The sequence below is a fragment of the Phaethon aethereus genome, assembly GCF_964289735.1.
Source record: "Phaethon aethereus genome assembly, chromosome: 1".
In the NCBI taxonomy this organism is placed as follows: Eukaryota; Metazoa; Chordata; class Aves; order Phaethontiformes; family Phaethontidae; genus Phaethon; species Phaethon aethereus.
Window position 1 is genome coordinate 161,813,674 of NC_138575.1, and position 18,462 is coordinate 161,832,135.

The 18,462-nt window shown below is 34.9% G+C and overlaps 1 protein-coding gene across 7 annotated transcripts in view; it reads left to right on the forward strand.

Moving 5' to 3' along the window:
* DOCK9 (dedicator of cytokinesis 9) overlaps positions 1 to 18,462 on the forward strand; it is a gene marked incomplete at its 5' end in the record, with an annotated part of 129,939 nt that overhangs the window by 78,315 nt on the left and 33,162 nt on the right. For all 7 annotated transcript variants that reach the window (XM_082000816.1, XM_082000818.1, XM_082000819.1 and 4 more), the window contains 9 exons: positions 3,186 to 3,332; positions 4,034 to 4,117; positions 4,751 to 4,862; positions 8,742 to 8,920; positions 9,725 to 9,841; positions 11,262 to 11,382; positions 12,250 to 12,383; positions 15,618 to 15,732; positions 17,318 to 17,384. In XM_082000816.1, coding sequence (XP_081856942.1) covers positions 3,186 to 3,332; positions 4,034 to 4,117; positions 4,751 to 4,862; positions 8,742 to 8,920; positions 9,725 to 9,841; positions 11,262 to 11,382; positions 12,250 to 12,383; positions 15,618 to 15,732; positions 17,318 to 17,384 — 1,076 coding nt within the window. The remainder of the gene's footprint in view (positions 1 to 3,185; positions 3,333 to 4,033; positions 4,118 to 4,750; positions 4,863 to 8,741; positions 8,921 to 9,724; positions 9,842 to 11,261; positions 11,383 to 12,249; positions 12,384 to 15,617; positions 15,733 to 17,317; positions 17,385 to 18,462) is intronic.

The following is an 18,462-nucleotide window of genomic DNA, read 5'->3' on the forward strand; positions in this document are numbered from 1 at the left end:
ACAGTAGGAATTACATTTTTAAATTGAGATCAGATGGTGGATAAAATAAGTACAGTAGAATATAATCTTCTTTGAAGCATGAATCTCTGTTAAAAAAAAAAAAAAAGGCAATTTACTTTTCAAAATGACTCTGACTCAGCCACTGTCTGTGTTTTTAGTATCCTCTCCCATATAATCTGCCTCTCTTGTATAGTACAGTATTCTACCTTTGGTGAGCATTTACATTACTACTAGTTCTTGATTTTTTGGGGGTTGGGTTTTTTTTTATTATTATTATTTCTTTCCTCCACAAGTGCTATACTGACTCATTTGCTCAAAGCTAATGTGTCTTTACTAACCCATATAATCCTAATAATAAATTGTATTTGGAGGGCACCAGCGCGTACATCTGAGGAACAAATTCAATTTAACAAGACTTTCATTTTGGGGAAAACAAAGTTGTTAAAGAAACAATGTGTCAGTTCCAGATGCCTGAGACTGATTTTATTACCTGGTGTTATGGAAATATGGTGTGAACTGGGGTAGGCATAACCATTACTATTACTCAGAAAGACCTCCATCTTTCTGATGTCTAAATGACCTAAGACCTAAGTATCTATAAGAGAAGGTGCTGATTATTTATTTATTTATTTATTTTTAGTAGTAACAGCCAATAGCTGAGACCTAATGGCCTCAGGTTTGCTCTGCTTGAAAGACTAAACAGTTCATTTTGTGATTTACTATATGCTGTAAATTACATGCTGTACAAACTGTGGTCTTCTGAGATCAATTTCTAAGGGTTATTATAAGTAAGCTTAGCATTTTCATTGAAATGTACCAAAAGATGTAGGCAGGAGACAATTCAATGTATGTTTATATATCTGAAGATTGGTCTAGGAATTATGACCTCTCTTGAAGTGATATTTTACATCAACTTGTTGCATCAAATTTTGTCTTATGATGTGGGGTTATATGACCATACAGATTATGAAAAAGTCTGGCTCATTTTAAGTAATCTTTCTGCCCTACAAAATTCTTCAAGTAGGGTAAAAAATTTATATAATTTAATTTTAATGAATGCTTGCTCTACCTCTTAACAGCATGGTTGTAAGCACAGATTTTGTAGAAGATGGACTGAGAAAGTACTGAGCATGGAAAGAACATGACTCTTCAAAGGAAGTACTAATTGCTAGTTGCATTTTATTTCTGATTCCAAGGTGCCAGAAAGAAGTAGATAAACCACAAAATGTGATCTAAATACTGATGGCACTTTTTACTCTATAAGAGAACCCATTTTATTTCAGAAAATAAGGATGCACAGTGATGTTTTTTATAGACTTAGTGGATTCTGTAGCCAATCTTTCTAAGATGGTAACAGCTCATGCAGACATTTTCTTATGCAGCATTGAAGCTACCAACATGTTGCCATGTTTTTTGTTAGGACTTACAGGTATAGAAGAATGCAGTAATTCTACCTAAAGAGGGGGGGGGAAAAACCCAACCCAAAACCCAAATAACCCCACCCCCAAAACCCTAAGCTTGATAATGAAAAATATGTGTCTGATTTCTGTTGATGTCCCACTCAATAGAGTGTTTTGCATGCTAGGTGTACTTGTTTTATAGGAACCACATTCATTTCAGGTTAATATTTTGTTTGTTTTTAATCGTATCTTCAAAAGCAACCCCCAGATATGAACTATTCAGTTGTACAAAGAAAACAAATTCTTTTAACATGCATCTTTAGATTCTAGTACTTTTCTGTGTATCACCTTGAACTGCTGTTCTTTCTCATACTTCCCCTGCAGTAACATGAAGTAAGGTTCATAGCTTATAAACTGCTGGAGTAATTTTTTATGACAGATTGTTGTCTCCAGATTTCATGTTTAAAAAAAAAAAATATGTTTCCACTTTTAGAACTAAGCTCATTGTCCTCTTCCCTGTGACATGAAAGAAAAAGGAGCAGAACTTGCTGCTTGTATGTTTGCTGTTTTCATGTATCCTCATTCCTAAACATCAGTTCTTGATTGACCAGTCCCTTAAATATCAAATAAATTATTTTGCTAGCTTTTTTCTCTCTTACTGGGTGAAGTAATAAATGGAACATGCATTCAGGTATTTCCTACTTACGAGATCTAACAAAAAGGTGCATTTCTGGGTTCTGCAAAATTATTTCTATACCAAGAATTTTGTGTAATTCTAACAAATATTTAATTACTGTCCAACAAAGGCTATCTTACAAGAATATTGTAGGATGCTGACTGGCATACCCACCAACAGAATTTTTAATTTTTAATTGTTATTTTATTAATGAGTACTGTTGATATTTTACAGGGATCTTTTTCAAACTTAGTATCTTTTTTTTTTTTTTCTTTTTTAATGGAACTAGTGACTTTGGAACACAATTCAAACACAGAGGGAGCAAATTGTGTAATCATCAATTTATGCAGGGCCTTCACAATGATTTGTTCTGCCTAGGAATGTTGCATTCAATATACTTCAAAAAACCTAGTTAAATAACCAAGTATTTGGAGGACTTGGCTGTGTTGATTTCAGTTTTCAGAAAGAAAAGACATAATGACTGTACAGTTGAAATAGTTTTTGTCAATGTCAACTTCTTCAGCCTCACACCACCTGTCATTAAATCCCTTCAGATGATAGACAGACTCTTTATTAAAGATGGTAGGATGTACAGAAATAGAAGAGGCTCTGCAGTGCCAAAAAGCTGAAGAGAACTTGCTGACCAATACTGGTCAGAATGTACAAAATCATTGATGAAGATAATGTACATGGTGAGTGGAAAGGCCGAAATTTGAATGCAGAGGAAATTTTTTAAGCTAACTGGAAAACTACCTAAAAGTAAGGGAAAACAGTTCTGATTATGGAAACTTAAAAACACGGAGAGTAAGATTTTGAAGCCTGGAAGTCATCAAAGACTGCTTTGCTTGAATTTTAGTAACAGATGTTAGTGCATGTTGTAATATTTTCTTTTCACCAAATGTTCTTTTTTCCCCCTCAGTCTATAGAAAGTTCATGAAAATCATCAATTTAAAGAAAATGTTACTTTAAATGACAAATGAGAAAATTTTGAAAGCTTTCTTTGTCTGCCGTCTCTCTGTCAGGTTATCTATATCTTATCTAAAGTAAGTTTTCTGATACATTTTTGTGTTATAAATGATATTAAATATTGTATCTGAATTTGTTTCTAGCTGTTGCGAAACCAGAGATTTTCTGCTTCCTTTCATCATGCAGTTGAAACTGTTGTTAATATGCTAATGCCACACATTACTCAGAAGTACAGAGACAATCCAGAAGCTTCAAAAAATGCAAACCATAGCCTTGCTGCCTTTATAAAAGTAGGTACACAAGTGACTTGGGCTCTGTGGTTACTTTTTCAATAGCATGGCTTCTCTATGGATTTTAAAGAATGTTAAAGCCAACTTGTATAAAACTGAATATGCCTAATGCTTTTTAAGTATAATTCTATCTCTCAATTAAAATGCATTGAAGTATAATTTACATCTTCTGTAATCATGAAAACATCTGTTCAAAAGTTTCTGTGGTTTTTTTAATGAATTTATATTTTATCCAAAACTTATTTGTTTGGGTTTTTTTTTCTTTAAAAAGATCATCTAGATTACCTTCTAATCCTACAAAAACTTCATACATTGAGTAGTGTTTTATTTGTATGCATTTTATGTAGACAGACTTTCAGTGTCTTTCCTTTTTCAGCTAGTAAGATCCAGTAGAGAGAAAAAAGGATGGGAAATAAAACGGTAGATAAAGCTGCTAGTGGCATGTCATTTTCATTTCTGTGAAGATAGAATTCTCTTCAAACTGCTTTTTACTTGCAACATGTTTACATTCTGCACTCTAAAGGAAAATTTTGTATTCATATAGGAATACATATATGTAGTTTGTTTTATTGGTTTTTATATTCAAACTGAATTATCAATAATGTGTTTGGAAAATAAACTTGTTAAATACAGAAATACAATTACTGAGCACTGAGACAGTACTACATCAATTCTATCTTGGTTTTGCTTGCTTTTCCCAGAGGTGTTTTACTTTTATGGATAGAGGCTTTGTTTTCAAGCAAATCAATAACTACATCAGCTGCTTTGCACCAGGAGATCCGAAGGTACTCAGTGTTTTTAAACAAACTATTTTTAGGAGTTGCCTCTTCTTGATGGGTGTGGATAGAGTCCTGCATTAATTCTTCAGCCTTGTTCCCAGTTATATTAAAAGTCCCCGTGCTGTGCCTAGAGCATTTTTTCCCCCAGTCAAATCACTTTTTCATATTTTGATTCCCATCTTCAGGTGCAACTTTACCACCCTAGATCATGTGTATTGCAAAAGAGGGGGGGGCAACACTAAGCAGAAATTTCAATCATGAATGTGAGAAAGGCTAAAGTTGGAAGAGCTGATATCTGATAAGTTTCTGTACGTTTTCTGTAGTGGTGGAAGCATGTACCAGATGCCCAAAGAATTTCTTCTGTGGGTCTAAACTTTTCTTATATCAATACATAATATGTTAGTAAACTTAAATAACTTTGGACAATGGGAACAGTAAATTCAACTATATCCAGTTGCCAAGTATGAATTATGCTGGAATTAATTATTTTATACTGACATATGGAACTTTGACAGGTCTATATCCGTTGTACTGCAAGACTGAGAGAAATCACCCTTTTGTGCTAGAAAGGTGTTTTTAATGTGTTATTCAAATCCCTGCATCAGTTGTTTAATTTATACTTGAAAATTACTTTTGCAGACTCTTTTTGAATTCAAATTTGAGTTTCTCCATGTAGTCTGTAATCATGAGCACTACATACCTTTGAATCTACCAATGCCGTTTGGAAAAGGCAGAGTTCAGAGATACCAAGGTAAATTCTTCCAAAGACATTTATGGTATATTTCTTAGATGTCATGTTTTTATTGTTAGATGTGTAGGCTGTGTGACTTCAGGTCTATGAGGGGTTTGAAACCTCTAAATTGTTAAATGGAAGCCTCAAGTTGTAATACTTTCATTTAAACTTAAAGGAATAGTTTAGGTAGCAGAGTAATCTATCCAAATTATCTAGTCATTGAAAGATACGGTAAACTACTTGACTCTGCCTCCTTTTCCCACCATGATTAAGTTAGCTTTTAATTCACTAGCTGTGGAAGCCTGCAATACTCCTGTAGGTACGTGTGCAGTGTGAGGCTTGGTATACTTTTTACTTTTTTCCATAAACCCATTCAGGTTAAGAAGGGACTTCAGCAGGTCTGTGGTCCAACCTCCCTGCCCAAGTCACCTCAGTCCTTCCCACCTCCAGATGGAACAAGCTCAGTTCCCTCAATTTCTCCTGATAGGGCACATGCTCCAGCCCTCTAACTACCTTGGCGGTCCTTTGCTGAACGCACTCAAGATCTTCCTTGTACTAGGAGGCCCAAATACTACACATGATATTACAGATATGTCTAACAAGTGCCAAGTAAAGGGGAATAAACACTTCCCTTGGTATACTGACTATGATCCTGTTGATAAAGCCCAGCATGCTGTTAGCCTTTGTTGTTGCCAGGCTGCAGTGCTAACTCCTGGTGAAGCTACTGTCCACCTGGACCTCTAGGTGTTTTTCAGCAGAACTGCTCCCAAGCTAGTTATGCCACAGCTGGTACCATTGCAGGAAGTTCATTCATCCCAGGTGCAAAATTTTGTATTTCTCTGTGTTGAACTTAATTAGCATTTCTGTTGACCCATTCTTGTAGAATCTAGATTCCTCTGAAATGCAGCCCTGCAGTTGAGCATATCGACTGTACCCCACCCACAAACTTGATGAGGGTGCACTCCATCTCCTCTTTCATGTCATTGATGAAATATTAAGTAGGATAGACCCTGGGAAACTCCTCTTGTAGGTGGTCTCCAATTAAAGTACAAACCATTAAGCACCAACCTTCGAGCACTATCATCCACCTAGGCCTTTTGAACATTTAGGTGTCTCTTCACTTAAACAGTAATGTCTCAGTTTTGATACAGTGACCTTGTGGACATCTGCTGTTCTCTCCTTGTCGACAGATCTAGTGAGTTCATTGTAGAAGACAGGTTAGTCAAGCATGGTTTACCTTGGGTAAATGTATCCTGGCCATTCCTCGTCACACTCTTCTCCTTCACTTGCTGAAAAATGGCATCCAAGAGGACTTGCTCCATGACTTTTCCAAGAACCAAAGTGATGCCTGCCGTTCCTGGGATTATTCTCACCCTTTTTTGAAGATATGTGCAATGTCTACCTTCAATCATCGCAAGGTCCCAATTATAGGAGACCCCTGATCATCATGGCTTAACAAAAGTGATAGTGAGTGGTCTTCCAGCGATATCGGCTAACTCTCTCAGCATCTTATCTGGTGCTGTGGATTTGCATGACCAGAGGTCTCTTTGAGAGATCCCTGACCTGATCCTCATCCACTACTGCTAATTCTCTTTCTTGAAGCTAGTCTCTAGACTCTTAAGGCCTGGGAACCATGGCAGTGAAGGATAAGGTAATGAAGGTATGGGGTACTTCAACCTTACTCAAGTCCACTCTCTCTAAATCACAGTCCCCATTCAGCAAATTTCCCATGTTTTCCTTATTTAAGCTTTTAATGCTAATGTGGTGGTAGTAGCCGTTCTTGTTGCTGTTAATGTCCGTTACCAGTTGCAGCTGTAGCTGAGCTTTGGCTTTCCTGGCAATATCCCTGCATACTTGATCAGTGCTTCTGTATTCTTCTTTTGTAACTTGTTCTTGCTTCACCTCATATGCATCCTTTTTCTTGCACTGGAGCTCAGTCGTGAATGCCCTGTTTAGCCCAGCTGGGCTCCTGGTACATCCTTATGTAGCCTTGTGCCAAAACAAACAGTATGTTAGCTATTGCATTTGTGTCTCTGAAGACATTATTGATTTCTTCCAGGCATTGAACTATAGGAGACATCAGTAAGCACAGGGTGAGGAAGGTGCTTTTACAAGTAACAAGTAAACCTTCCTGACATTTATGTTTTTGTAGATTACGTTATTTTTTCTGAAATACTTATTCAGTAGACTCTGCTGGCCTAGTCAATTTGAGTATAACTAATTACAACTTTCATCAAAGTGGTAGTCAAGATTTGGGACTAAGAGCTGGACAGCTGCATAGAACTTGTTTCTGTCTTTGGCTTTTTCAGCCTTCAGGGGTGTCTTGGATAATAACACTGCCTAAATATTTCTGTAGAAAAGGGACTATCTGCTGTTGGTTTAGGTGTCCTAAGAGCAAAACTAGAGAAAATAGTGTTTCTGATTACACAATAAAGAACAGTGTAAAATGCTGCTCCCTGGTGAACTAGGAGTTCAGCCAGGAAAGACCTTTACCAGAAGTGTTTCTGGCTCTGTGTTGCTGTCTCGAACAAAAGAGATCTCAGGTGACATGGTTGGCTCTTAAGTGAGTTACAAGAAGGCCTGTAGAACATCTGTGTTGTTTTATCTATGTTTCTTTCTGACTTAATGGTTTCCCTTACTGGGAGAGCTCTTTGAAACATGAAGTGCTTTGAGGTTAGCATCTGTCTTTTGATTACTGTATTGAACGATGACAGTGAATATGAGAAATTCTTGAACACCGCCTCAGCTGAAATTTTAAACACATATACACTCTAATAAATAAGATCTTCAAGCTAAAGTTTCTCTTAAGCTGTCATGTATTCAGTATGTAAATGAACTGGATTATTTTATTACACAGAAAACGCTTCTAAAGGGGAGCAGTTTGACTTTGCTGTGTGAGATGTGCCAGGTATTTGTGTGTGCATGTGTCTCTATAATATCTCTATGGGACTTTGTATAGATTTATAGTTAGTTACTACTAGAAATACTTTATGAAATAAAATGACATTGCAGTGGTTTAAGCACAAATGTTCAAATAAAATGTTCTTTAATTCCAATTCTATTGCAATTAACACTGAATATATAAATATTTCTGGAAAACATAGTATTGTTTACTACATTGCAGAAAAATTGCCTCCACATTTAAGTTATCTTGTTTAAATATTATTGTGTCCTTTTGTGTTCTGATATATTGAGAACAAATTGCTTAATTTGGACGTGTGTGTTGCAAATGCAGCCTCTTCATTACACAGCAAATCTTTGGGATTGTTTTCTTAGAGAATATCAATTAACCAAGGTCACAGTTGTTAGCAGGCTTTATAGTCTATATTCATAATAGATAACGTGTAAGATAATGAAGAAGGAACTTAAAACTGCAGTACAGAAATCTAAAACTTCTTAATCCATGTTTTGCTTGCAGTCCTTCAAATTTGCTAACTTAGGGCTTAACCACAGACTAAAAATTAAATTCTACTTCTACCATACAACGAAATTCCTGAAAGATAGAATGTGCATAACCTTATGCACTATGTGTGTTTTCAGTGCCTGAACATAAATTTAAAATTTTAATTTGGAGCTATAAGATGCTGGTCAAGGTAAATTTAATAGGAACACTTTTGAATATTGGACAGTATTTAAAATATTTTTTTAATAATGTATTTAGATTTCTCTAGCTTCTGTTGATTGAATATACATCATCATTGCCTGTTTAATAAATACATCATTATGCAGTGAATTGGGCTAGGGATATATGAATAACTATGATGATATATTTTTTTATATATATATATTAAAAATACATATGAATTTATCAATAATGTTGGAAACATTTTAGTTCAGCCTTAAATTAACTGACAAATTGATTTAAATAATACTATTCCTTACGTACTTTACTTCCAGACCTTCACCTGGACTATTCATTAACTGATGAGTTCTGTAAAAATCACTTCTTAGTGGGACTGCTTTTAAGGGAGGTGGGCAATGCATTACAAGAGTTCAGAGACGTGCGGCAGATTGCTATTAGTGTGCTCAAGAATTTGATGATAAAGCATTCTTTTGATGATAGATACGCTTCAAGGGTAAGTGTATTTCTATGATAGTAGTACTAAATAAAAAAGATTAAGTGTGCACACATACAGCAAGCTTTTTTCTATCACAAAAGAAGTTGTTAATTTGCAGCAATGCTATTTCTGTTCACACCGTGATGAAAATCTGTATGAAAATGGTTTAAATCAAAATCAATTTGCAAATCCCATGTTTCTACCAAATGGAAGCACAAAGCACCTTTTAACATAATTATGTGTGTTTATTACACTTTAGCACAGTGTAATCCAACTGTTTTTCTTAACGTAATCAGATTTTTATGGATGTTTTTAAAGCTCTTATTTTCATTAAATATTAACTCTTAATATTTGGCAGCTGCCCTTCCATCATCTATTATTTGTAAAATGAGTATAAGCAAGCTACAAGTCATGGTAGTAAATTTTGAGTGATTTTTAATTTTCCTGACTTTTTTTAACATCAACTGTGCTGTGGAGAAGCCATAAAATTTTAGTAAAAGATATCATTAATTTATCAAGCTAACATAATACTAATTTACTTGGTTAGTCTTAGCTAAAATCACATTATTTAGGGTTTTTTTTCTGCATTATATTGGAAAAGTAAATAAAAGTTACTGACCTTCTGTAAATTAGAATGAAATACAGTGATGGTCACTGTTTTAGCCATTAAGCAATTTTTGCCATAAGCCTAACTTATGAATGTGGGGTCTGGCTTGACAAATATTTATTAAATGCTCTTTTTTTGTAACCTAAGAGTGAATAGCTTAAAAAAAATTGGTGATTAAAAATGAATCTGTTAATGAACCATTAAACTCCATTTAGAGCCATCAAGCAAGAATAGCCACTATGTATTTGCCACTCTTTGGACTGCTCATAGAAAATGTTCAGCGAATCAATGTTAAAGATGTGTCTCCATTTCCTGTTAACCCTTCCAGCAATGTGAGTGACCATTTCTATTTGATATGAAGAATTATTTCTGTCATAATTTATTGGTAATGTATATATGAAACACTGCATACTTCTGGCAAATGCAGTTTCATAAACTTCACAATTCTGCAAGTTTGTTCTCCTTGCTTTTTATAAGATTAAAAGCTTAGTTAACCTCCATGGTTTTGGCTGCAGTTTCTCTAGTCCAGCTAAATTACACCAAACATGATAATTGGCTAGTTTGGCCTACATACAGGTTACAGTGCCTTTATTGATCTTTACTTGAACCTTTGAAGATTTTGGAGAATGCTAGACCACAGAGATTGTCACAGCGTCATTCCATTGCCATGGGATTATTCTCCCATATAACATCTTGCTTTTTCTATCTCTCTGGTGCATGTGCCTGTATTTCAATACAAACTGTAAACTACACAGCACTGGACCTGCTGCATCTTTTTGAGTGTTCTAAGAAGGGCAGCCAAAGCAACTTGAAAAAAATACCAGTTGTTTTGGCAATTTAATGGCCTTCCTTTTGTATCTGTTAACCAGTTTTGATAACCTTTCTGTGAGAGATTTCATTAAATTGTCTCTGGTTTTTTACTCAAAAATTGCACTTCTCTTTAGTCTGCCTGCTAGTTTGGATAAAGAGTTTGCCTCTATTCTTGTAGATCCTGGCATTGGAGGCACTCGCACATACTTCATTTTTATGCAAGAGGATACTCCCCTGACACCTAACACATAGAGATTTAGTTATGTTCGCTAAAAATCCCAACAGATCCAGTAGTTGCTGTTCAACAGAAAAGATTGTATATTGATGGTAGATTTGGGTTTTTTTAGTCTTATTTTCCAGTTCAGTCCAACACTGAAATAAATGGACCAGAAGAAAAATAGGTTAATTATCTAGAAATTAAAGAAGAATTTTTAACCTCAAAGGAGTGTGCTTTTGGAACAGCTGTAGTGTAAGAGGGCTACAGGAGGATGAATTCAAATGGAATTTGTGAAGATGTATATTGATATATTATAGTTGCATACAATTATTGAATCTAAGATTAATAATTAATGTATTTTATTTTCGTCCATATCTTGCTGTGTTCCATTTGGTGTTAAGAAAGAAATTCACAATAAACGAGAAACGTTTGGGTGTTTGAAATAACAGTAATTTGGGTCTTTTGGAAATATCTGTTTTATAGTCTTTAAAATTCAATGGGATATTATTTCTTCAGTGTTTCCTGAGGTATCTTAAGTTTTAGGCTATTCCAAGCTAGTGCAAATACCTAAACATCTCATTCCATCCTTTTGAATATATTTAAGAGAAATTAAAATTTAAGAAAGAAATACATGGCAAATAGTGCTCTTAAAGATGAATTATGTCATATTCACTAAATCCATAATGTTGATGAACAATAATCACATTTTCCTCTTTTCCAAACAGAGTGCAAAGGATGATGCACTTAATTTGCCAACTGCAAGTCAGCTAGTAACACCACAAAAATCAGGAAACACATTGGATAACAATCTTCCTAAAGATCTATTTGGTGTTATCTCTGGCATTGGTAAGCACTTAAAAAATAAAATACTATAATTTAAAAAGGAACCAGTTTGCTTTTTCATTTGTTACCAGAAATAATTGTTCTGTGTCCAACTTCGGTTGCTTTCTGCATATATACTTGAATGTTATTGTTACTTTCATTAACAGAACCCTAATTCAATCAACTGTTCAGCGTGGGCCAGAATTCACAGCTTGTACATGAAATCTTTCTTTTGAGATCTTTTTTGTTTTGCCTTTCTATTTGAAAATAAAGCTATTTCCTGGAGAAAGCAAGCTGCTTCTCCCCCCCCGCCCCCCCCGCCCCCGGTGATAGTTCTTGTCTTCCTGCAGAGAAATAGGAGACAAGACTAGCCTTAGTCACTTATGGCAAATGTGCCATAATCCACAATTTTGTATGTGATGTTAGAGACCAACTCTAAGCAGAATGCTGCTTGTGCACGCCTGTGGGCATCCTCTTGTCTGTCGTCTTAATGTGTTTTTCTGTTTGTTGTTGTCTGCTGTAATTAGTTGTGTCACTTATTAGTCAGTTTAAAAAAAAAAAAGAAAAAAACGGGTGAAAAATGGGAAAGGGGAGTTTTTTAAATATACATGCTTCTTCATGTAAGTGTGTATGTATTGCCACATATGTTCTTTACGCATGTGTGTATGTAGTTGTACATGAGTCTGTGTAAGTACATATATACTTTGCTGAAACTCTAGAGTAAGTTTGTTTTCATTAAAAGTAACTAAGTGGAATTGTTTGCCTTCTTAAAAATATATACATATGCGGTGGTTTTAGAAGTCTGACTAAAGTATGGAGTGACTTTTTTTCAGTATGTGTATTGTTTGAGATTTTTACATAGTTTGGTTTGTTGATTTTTTTTTCTTGTAGCTTCCCCATACACCACATCAACTCCAAATATTAATAGTGTGAGGAACGCTGACTCAAGAGGCTCGCTTATAAGTACAGACTCAGGAAGCAGTCTTCCAGAAAGACATAGTGACAAGAGCAATTCCCTTGACAAGGTAAAAAAACCAAACCAAAATAAAAAACCCAAAGTGCATTCCTAAAATTTCATCTTAATTCTAAGAGTTAACTTCTGTAATCTTCATTGGGAATGGGCTTTCTAGAATAACTGTAAAACAGAATTTTACGTAAGTGTTTTCTTTTGCAAAATAATTATCATATGAACTCTTTTTGCATTGCATTTATTAAGCTGTTTTGCAGAAAATAGAAAAAGATTTTCAATGTAGAAACAAGCAGTTGTTGTTTCCTTTGCTAGAGAAAGGCACTAGATGAAGTGTATTGAATTTCACTTGAGAGAATTGAGCTCTAGTTAGGACAGCTCCTTTGATTTGTGGAGACCTTCATTCCATCCTGTTCTATATACAATATATGTAGCATTTTTAAAATGTTTGAAAACCAGTTGCTGTGCTTTCTCTAGGTGATTTCTTTTATATTAGTTTGACTTTTCTAAATAATTTCACTTTAAAGCTATTACAAATTAGGAGCTCTGGCTGCAGTAGCTGTGAGGTACTCAGTCATGTCTTTCTAGAGCTTGTGTTGATACTGACCACGTTTCATTTTCTTAGATCTTGTTGTGCGAGTCACAACATGTTAACTTTTTCCCCTTGACTCTGACATGCCTTCGTGTGGCAGAGAGAGAAGCTTCTCAGAAGGCACTCTGCTCATGCTATGCACCCAAATGGAGAAGAAGAAGAAAATTCTCACCCTCCAAAGAAAAACCGTGTTACTATGGATTTTTCACTTCTGACAATTCCGGCTTTGCCAGAGAAAATTTTGCATGCCGCTTTCTCTCTTCAGTTACAAGAAGTATTTGGTTTTTGTTCTTGGTATAGTTAAGCTTCTGAGTGAAGTGTGTGATCAGTAATTTTGCCACTTCTTTGCAACAGTTGAATCTCAAGGCAAATATGTACAATGTAAGCATGTAAAATGCCATTGAATGCCAAACCTGGAACAGTTAATGTACATTATTTAATTTAAGCATAAAAATCCAATCAGCTTAAATATCAGCAGAATTTGAGTCTTAGGGTCTTTAATATCAATAGAACTAAAAAATCTTTGACATGACCAAGTAAATAAAGATATAACTTGTGCATACACTGTTGCTAAATGGCAATGCTGTCATCTATTACTTAGTTGTCATGTTGTTAATTACTGATGTGTAGTGTTTTTACCAAGTAGAAGGGTTTTCAAAGGAGTCAACATTCTTTGAAAATTCTACTCTGTTCTGCCAATTTAGGAAATACAGGATTTATGTTTTGCATGCTGTTAATATTTTTCACTGAATAATACTTAATCCTGGCTTCTTATTCATTGCTTTCCAAACTTACTTTCTAGTAAATCAGTTGTTCCGTGCACGTTATCTTCGAATTTTTACTCATTGCTTGATATCATTACTGAAGAGCCGTGTTTTTGTTCTAATTTTCTTTCAGAATAACCTGTAGAACTATACTTGGGAATCAGAATTGGCTGGAAGTATATCAGTTTCTAATTTATTATGTGCATACTTTATAGGTTATTGCCATGATTTTAAATTAAGCTTGAAAGTAGCTATAGTGCTGGTTTTACCCATGTACATGCTCAACTATTTTAAAGGGAATATTATCTAGGGCTCTGGACAGTATCTGAAAGTCTAGGAAACTCAAATTCTGTTTCTGCTCTGCCACCTATTAATTGTCTGCTCTATTTCAGTATCCAAAAAGCTGTATAACAGCACCTCCTTGTTCATCAGAGGTATTTCAAAGATAATGTGAGATCCTTAGAATCTGCAATAATCAGGCTTATATTAAGTGTCCATTTCTTCCTAAATTACAGTAACTTCTGGCTAGTATTAATCATAGTTTCACATTCGGTTTCACTAGACATCCATTCAGTGGCTAGTATGTGACAGATTTATGCAGATCGTTTTAGGACAGCAATTCTTTCCTTTTACATGAAATGTGTTGAAGGGCTCAGTAGTTAATTGATGTGTATCCTGTGAAACTATCCCCCGTGGATTAGCACATCTCCCTCTTTCAGTGTGGAATGTTCCTGGAAGGGTTGTTCTACCTCTGAGGTATTGTCACTTCTTGCTGTGTTTGTGAACCAAGTGCTTTTCTCTCTTGAGTCTATATTTTTATTTTTTTCTAATTTTGATATGAAGGATTTCTTCCAACACTGGTGTGTGTCCTTAAAAAGATTGTGGAGGCAAGATGATCCAGCTTTCTCGTAGAAACCAAGCAATTGCACAGATCAATTGTACCAGACTGTTGACTTGACAGAAAACCTATTAAACGTCTGGTTCATTTTCCATTCGCATAAGTGGCCTCATATTGGAAGTGAGAATTAGGCACTAAAAAGGGCATAACTTATCCTTTAGACAGACATTTGTATAGTAGATCTGTAAAAGCCTCAGACTGAGGATTTTGTAACACTGGATTGTGTGGAAATTATTCTTTTACAGATAAGCCTTTGCCTAAAGTTCAATTTATATATTCTCACAGTTTTATTTTTCCCTTTTTTTGTGGTAGACATTTTAAAACATCAGTTATGTTTTCTGTTTGTTTCTTTCTTTCTTTTTAGACAGACTTACAGCATTGAGCATTGCTGATTAACTTCCCACAAATGTAGGAATTGCATAACCAAATGAAGTGGGGACAAAGATCAATTTTTTTGTGCTGGATTTTTTGGGGGTTGGTTGGTTTGTTTTGAGGCAAGGGCAATTTACTTATCGGTAGTTAATCTTCCAGAATGCATATTGCCATTCATGTATGTTTTCTTTGGGGTTCTTACATGTTTAAATGGAAAGAGTTTTGTAGAGGCAGGTTTGTCTACAGTTCAGCATAAAGTCTTTTCAAAAGCAAAGGAGCATATATGTATCACCTAACAGTAGCTTTATTTTCAAAGTATTTCATCTAAGCAGAAGGGGCATGCCTGATTTCTACAATGTGGGTATCTATGTATAATTAACTTGATTAATAATCACTGTTAGGTAATTTTTCCTCTTACTCCTCCCGCTAGGAGGGGAAAAAAAAAAATCATAGAAAGAAGGAAATATAAACAAAGGCCAAGAGGCTTAATTTGGTGTACTCCATGTGTGTAATGGATGTTTTAGTGACTTGTCTCTACATGAAACATTTTTGTCTCTGTTCTGAGATCCTTTTTCTGTTGCAGGAATTAATAAGGCCATTTAAAACATTTTAGTTTATTATCAGTTTTAGAACTCTTCAGCCAAAATATGTCTGTTTTCTTTTCAGAATCAACAGAGCAACGCTATAGGAAGTTCTGTAGTTCGATATGACAAACTTGACCAAGCAGAGATCAAAAGTCTGCTCATGTGTTTCCTTCATATTTTAAGAAGTATGTCAGAAGGTAGGTAATTCCACCTATTTTTCATAAATTGGAAATCATGTATTGGATTTATGCCTGTGATTTTAATACCCTTTAAAAATCAGCAGAATATTTTAGGTGTAGGTATGAAGTTGTGCTGTGTTTTACAAACGTGTGTGATTGATCAAATTAAACTCTAACTGAAACCTTGTAAGCATTAAATACTTGTTAGTCCTTCAAAATGTGAGGCTAACTAAAGGACTTTGTAAGAATGTGAATATTTGTGTGTGATTGTACAGTCTGATTTAGAAAATGGAGGTGAAGAATGGTTCATTGATCAGTAGAAGAGTTTCAGGCTAGTCCGTTCCTCCATTCTGCAGAACTTCATGTATGAAAGGGAACCAAATTATTTTATTGCTGTGTATATTTCCATTTCTGGAATGGGGATATTAGTGCTTCGTTCTCCTGGGACGTTTGTGAGATGGTCCACTGAATTTTTTAAAAGCTCATATTATCTTGGAGAAAGTTGTGGAGGTATAGAGATACTGCATGAATGGCAAATCTTAATTTTTTAGTAGGATCTTAAAACTCAGAATCATTCCTATCCTTGATGAACATTTTAAAAAGAAGGCAAGTCCCTTTTGATAAAAACATTGAATTTCTCAGTTTGTGCTAAATATTTCAAAAGTAGTTAATTATTTTCTCTGCCTATTTTAATGTTGATTTCTAAAAATCAAGTATGTGTGGTACTTGAACTCTAGTTTATTACACCGCTTAATCCATAATTGAAAGGATAATAAATATTCAATATCCAGTCACACAGTTAATTTTCATGTAATTACATAGATATTATTTTATGTATTTTAATTACAAAGAATAATAAATCAAAAATATATTTTTCACCATTTTACACTTTGAAATATGTAAAAATTAGTCAGATTTTCTAGGAAATTCAAGTTAGAATTTACATCCACACAGTGGGGGTTTTTTTGTCTCAATTATTCTGGAAAAGAACAAGTGTCAAATAAAATTTGCCACACATCTTTAATAATTTTGAATTTTTTATCTAATTTTGAATATTTTTGGTGTAAGAGACCAGGGCTTGGCTATGTAACAACAAGCTTTGTGAAAAATATATAGCCATTTTTGAAAACTGTGCAAATAAAGAAAATCTGAAACCAGTGCTGAAAAACTATCCATAGTAAAGCATTGTAAATTAAAAGAAAAAGTAATGAATTTGAATTTTGAAAAATGTTGAGACAAATCTATAAAGAAGCAGGTTATAGGACTAACAGTCCAAAGTATCCTGAAGTCTTGTATTTTTAGAACACTGTAGTCAATACTGACTACACAATTATTACTATTTAAAATATGAAATCGTATGGGAATACTATGGATTAATTAAAAGCATATTGTAGAAACTCATTTGGAGAATTGATATGTGCATTTGTATAATTAGTTTCAAGGAAAACTTGAAATAGCAATAGTTATCTGTACCCCACAAGCTATTTTTAGATTCTCTGAATCCTTGTTATCTGAAAACCAAGAACTGGTGTTAACTCTTCTACTTAATATTTTTGTGTGTTTGCTGCCTTTGCCTTGTTTTTAACATTTTTCATTTTCCTAGATGCATTGTTTACATATTGGAACAAGGCTACAAAATCTGAACTCATGGACTTTTTCACAATTACAGAGTAAGCTTTTTGTTGAGCTTGTCATAAAATCATACGTTTTGCTATGCTGTTAAAAACATGAGTGTGGATATAAGTATGTATATATGTTTTTATTTATTTGTTTGAAAAAATAATGCCATCTTGTCTGTTTAGAAGTCATCCGTAACTTGATGTGCACAATTGCATGTCTGTCCAATTCCATGATGCTTTCTGGAATTAGGCTATACAGAAGTGATATCAGGAAGTTCCTAAACAGCAAGTAGTGCTCAGAATATTGCGATGCTTATGGAAGCAGCACCAACCGTCTTGTTACCTGCCTGCATTAAGAATGCATCTTTGTAATGTGAACTGCTGAAATTATATAGTTGCAGATCAAGTGTGATTGAAGTGTATAACTTCAGAAACAAAGGGATATGAACCGTCCTCCTAGCATTCCTCTTGTGCCTTCTGCCATTCTGCAAGGGAAAAGATACAGGATGAATCCAGTATTTGTTATCAATGGCTACACTCCTCCCCTGTGCACACTTAGTGAGGATTGACTGATACATTAAGGAAAAGTGAATCACAGAATCACTAAGGTTGGAAGGACCTTCAAGATCATCAAGTCCAACCATTAATCCAGTGCCACCATGTCCCCTAAACCATGTCCTGAAGCACCACATCCACGCGTTTTTTCAACACTTCCAGAGATGGTGACTCCACCACCTCCCTGGGCAGCCTGTTCCAATGCTTGATCACCCTCTCGGTGAAGAAATTTTTCCTAATATCCAATCTAAACCTTCCCTGAGGCAGCTTGAGGCCATAATGCAGCACTGCCTGGTTGAAGTGGTGCACCACAGAAGCCTTGCTGTTTGAATATTTTGATATTTTAGGAATATACTGTAGACAGTATTTTAACTCATCATTTGAGTACATCTGGCATGATACTGATTGTACCAGAGACAGTACTGAAAAAGTAAATGAGCCTCCTTAGTAGACTGTCAGAAGCCTGAGGTATAAACTGTACAGAATCAGTGGTGAACAGTATTTTGCCAATATTTAGACGCTTCTTATTTAAGGGCTGGATAGAATTGGTTTGTGATCAAATCGGAAATCTCAA